This window comes from Musa acuminata, chromosome BXJ1-9 (assembly GCF_036884655.1).
Source record: "Musa acuminata AAA Group cultivar baxijiao chromosome BXJ1-9, Cavendish_Baxijiao_AAA, whole genome shotgun sequence".
NCBI classification, from domain to species: domain Eukaryota; kingdom Viridiplantae; phylum Streptophyta; class Magnoliopsida; order Zingiberales; family Musaceae; genus Musa; species Musa acuminata.
In genome coordinates, this window is record NC_088335.1 from 11,880,009 (window position 1) to 11,883,987 (window position 3,979).

Sequence of the window (3,979 nt, forward strand, 5' to 3'; positions counted from 1 at the left end):
ATGATTAAAGGATGATCAACTCATATAAAATGGGGGTTAAATATTGACAAGATGCATCAGATTGCCCAACTAAGGTTACGGATCAAGCAAAGACAAACGTGTAAATTAATTAGTGGGATTGATTGGTTTGACATGAATATTTTTTTGGGATATAGTACTGAGGAGAGTTGTTTTGATGTGAGTAGATTAATCTGATCAATGATTCTAAGTAAAATAAGATGCTTTTAACATATATGCCTTCTTCCATCACATGTGATCATGCAGGAGTTGCCATCATATATATCTATCTCTCAAAGTTCCTCTTTTTACCACCTCCATTATTTTATATTCTCCAGCCACCCAGCACAACCATCCAAATTGCTCTCTTTAGTTTCTTCCCCTCTCCCTCTCTCTCTCTCTCTCCCAAGGAACAAAAACCTCATCTCATCCCATCAGAAGCACACAAATAGGCAGATGGAAAGAGAGCAGAAGTAGCAGCAGCAGGAGCAGGAGCAGGTGATGTGAAAAGATTTAAGAGGTCAGAAGGAGAAGCCCTCTCTCTCTCTTTATCTCTCGCTTGGTACCACCGCTTTCGTTCTTCTCATCTTTCATATTCATCCCCGTAGATCTTAGTCTCTCTTTCGGAATCATAAGCAGATATATGATCTGAACCTTGAGCTAGAGAACGGGAGAGATCAAGGAGACACCAAAGAGGACAGGACAAAGGGGAGAAAAGGAAGGAAGGGAGTCGGTGATGGAGGAGACACTCAAGTCCCTCTCCTTGGACTACCTCAACCTCCTCATCAATGGTCAGGCCTTCAGCGACGTCACCTTCAGCGTCGAGGGCCGCCTCGTCCACGCCCACCGCTGCATCCTCGCCGCCCGCAGCCTCTTCTTCCGCAGCTTCTTCTGCGGCACCGACTCGCCGCCGCCGGGCCTCCTGTCGTCGCCGAGGGGCGGCGGCGGCGGGGCGTCCCCCGGGGCGTCGGGCGGGGCCGTCGTCCCGGTGAATTCGGTCAGCTACGAGGTGTTCCTGCTGATGCTGCAGTTCCTGTACAGTGGGCAGGTGTCGGTGGTGCCGCAGAAGCACGAGCCCCGCCCCAACTGCGGCGACCGCGGCTGCTGGCACACCCACTGCGCCGCCGCTGTCGACCTCGCCCTCGACACCCTCGCCGCCGCCCGCTCCTTCGGTGTCAAGCAGCTGGAGCAGATCACCGAGGTATCCTCCCAAATACCTTATCGATCATGTCTAAATCACGGTTCACTTCTCCTCCTCGATCATGTGGCTGTCTCTATGGACTGTTGCTTCTTCTTCTTCTTCTTCTTCTGCTGCTGCTGCTGCTACAAAGTCCTGCTTCTCTTTACTGTACGAAAGACGCCCTCTACAGAGACTGCCATGAGCGCCTCTTTCACGAATCCGACCATCTATCACCCATCGGGTGAACTAGGGTTTCCCCTTTCCCCATGCATCAACCTCCTTTGCTGTCACATTTCATTTCATGCATCATTCCCGATTTCTTGAATTGGGTGCCGTTTTGCTCTCTTACAACGCAATAAACAGCTCCATCAATCCCCCGTCCTTCTCTTCCTATATTTTATGAAGGCGATCAGCCAAAATTTCCTTACTCACAATCCAATCATACGTTGATGGAGAGCTGCTTGTGGCAGAGTCTTAGTTTTGGTGGGTGGGTGCAGAAGCAATTGGCCAGCATGGTGGAGAAAGCGTCGATCGAGGACGTGATGAAGGTCCTGATGGCGTCGCGGCAGCAAGACATGCAGCAGCTCTGGGCCACCTGCTCCCACCTGGTCGCCAAGTCGGGCCTTCCGGCGGAGGTGCTCGCGAAGCACCTCCCCATCGACGTGGTCGCCAGGATCGAGGAGCTCCGTCTCAAGTCCTCCTTCGCCCGCCGGCCCTCCTTCGTCGCACGCCACCCCCACCAGATCGATGTCGCTGGCCCAGCCGCTGACCTCGAGGACCACCACCACAAGATCCGCCGCATGCGCCGCGCCCTCGACTCCTCCGACGTCGAGCTCGTCAAGCTGATGGTCATGGGGGAGGGGCTGAACCTCGACGATGCGCTCGCCCTCCACTACGCCGTCGAGAACTGTACCCGAGAGGTGGTCAAGGCTCTTCTCGAGCTGGGCGCGGCCGACGTCAACTGCCCCGCCGGCCCAACCGGGAAGACGCCGCTCCACATCGCCGCCGAGATGGTGAGCCCCGACATGGTCGCCGTCCTACTCGATCACCACGCCGATCCCAACGTTCGCACCGTCGACGGCGTGACCCCGCTGGAGATTCTTCGCACCCTCACCTCCGACTTCCTCTTCAAAGGCGCCGTGCCGGGCCTGTCGCACATAGAACCCAACAAGCTGCGGCTGTGTCTCGAGCTAGTCCAGTCCGCGGCACTGGTGATGTCCCGAGAGGAAGCCAATAGCGGTGGAGGTAATGGTGGCGTCGGAAACAGCCCGAGAGCGGCCATCTACCCACGGATGAATCCCGAAATAGCTGCGTGCAGCCTCAGCCTGGATTCAAGAATGGTGTATCTGAATCTTGGCATGGCGGCACAATTCGGGAGCAAGATGAACGATGGAGGCGGGGACGAGAGCCTCAGCAGTAGACCTCAAGGTGGTGGCGGCGGCGGCGTTGGCCCATCATCCATCTACCCTTCTCATGGCTTCCCGTGACTCCAACTCCGTATGATCCGGAGGACCACCTGCTTGTCTCTGGTCGCCATCCATATCGCATTAGTGACATCATTCTACATCCGATGTAATCAATCCCCAGCGCAAGGCGAAAGAGTCATGGATTCACAGAAAAGAATGGAACTGCTGTATCTTCTTCTTCTTCTTCTTCTTCTTCTTCCAGAGATTTTGTTCTTGAAGGAACAGGGAGAGGTGCATCCAGACACAGACCAACAAGGTGTCTTCATAACTTTCATTGTGTTGTTGATTTGTTTTGGATTGTTGGGTCTTTGGTACCTTCTTTTTCTTCTGGTTTACTGCCTCAGCATGTGGGTGATCTGAAGAGGTGGAGACAACAAGAATCTAAGTAAGCTGTGAATGGTGGAGGAGATGCAGGTCAATTTTTTTTTCTTTTCTCTCTTTATTAATCTATTACAACTTTTGTGTCTACATGTTTACTATTTCATTATGTTATGATACTGTTGTTTTCTTCTCTCTAGAGTGAAGAATTGACTTCTCTTAATTACTTGCAGAGCTAATCATGACTGTTAGCAACTATAGCTTCTATGAATGCTGCTAGTAGGGTTGTCAACATCTAGTGAGGGGTGGGGGGGTGTGCTACCTCCCTATTGCCTTTAAGGGGTGTGCTTGTCCTCCCTACCAAAGCTTTTTCTTTGGATATGGATAGGTGAATGAGCAGTCCAACTTCTGCTGTGCTTCAATATTTTCCCCTTTTGTTTGCATGGCTTTGATGCAACATCCCCATTTTTGTGGCCCATCACAGTGTGTTTGTTGGACAAAAGAGATCACTCGGCTGTAGATAACTGAATCCTTTGTCTTGCATGAGTGCAACATTGAGTGTGACTACACTACTCCATCGCTCAACTTAGTGTTTCTCCTTTTCCTTTACTAGTCTAATTTCCAAGCTCAAATCAGTCTTTTCTCTTGGACATGGCTTTATGAAGACTGTCTAAGCTTACCTCCAGTAGGATGCTTCTTCTTGTGGTCTTTGACATCCATAATGCCTTCTTGAAATTTTGCCTCTCCCCATTTCACCTGTCTTACTTTGATCTCTCTCTCTCTCTCTCTCTCTCTCTCTCTCTCTCACATACAAATAATGTCAGATGAAGAATGAATCTTTTTGTGCATCAACTATATAATTGTCTTATAAATTGCCTGGAGGTTCAAGTCACTTTACTAGCTTACATTTTTCTGGATCAAGTTTTTCCTTTTTTCCTAGTGCTGAAGAATCAGGATTTCTTATATATATATATATATATATATATATATATATATATATATGTGTGTGTGTGTGTGT

General features: G+C 50.2%; 1 protein-coding gene across 2 annotated transcripts; it reads left to right on the plus strand.

Moving 5' to 3' along the window:
• Positions 1-360: 360 nt before the first annotated feature.
• On the plus strand, positions 361-3,160 carry LOC103973895 (BTB/POZ domain and ankyrin repeat-containing protein NPR5). 2 transcript variants are annotated; one of them, XM_009388563.3, is made up of 3 exons: positions 361-517; positions 637-1,198; positions 1,648-3,160. In XM_009388563.3, the coding sequence occupies exons 2-3, from the start codon at positions 734-736 to the stop codon at positions 2,662-2,664; spliced, it is 1,482 nt and encodes a 493-aa protein (XP_009386838.2). In that variant the 5' UTR covers positions 361-517; positions 637-733; the 3' UTR covers positions 2,665-3,160. The 2 variants fall into 2 exon arrangements, with proteins under 2 accessions (XP_009386838.2, XP_064939209.1); XM_065083137.1 differs by having other exon boundaries at positions 363-517; positions 1,675-3,160.
• Positions 3,161-3,979: the final 819 nt, after the last annotated feature.

What these genes read in the sequence shown, in the direction of transcription:
- LOC103973895 (XM_009388563.3), top strand. Translation starts at nt 734, where the DNA reads ATGGAGGAGACACTCAAGTCCCTCTCCTTGGACTACCTCAACCTCCTC. An exon ending in AGCTGGAGCAGATCACCGAG is followed by an intron (nt 1,199 to 1,647) that starts GTATCCTCCCAA and finishes TGCTTGTGGCAG; the next exon opens with AGTCTTAGTTTTGGTGGGTG.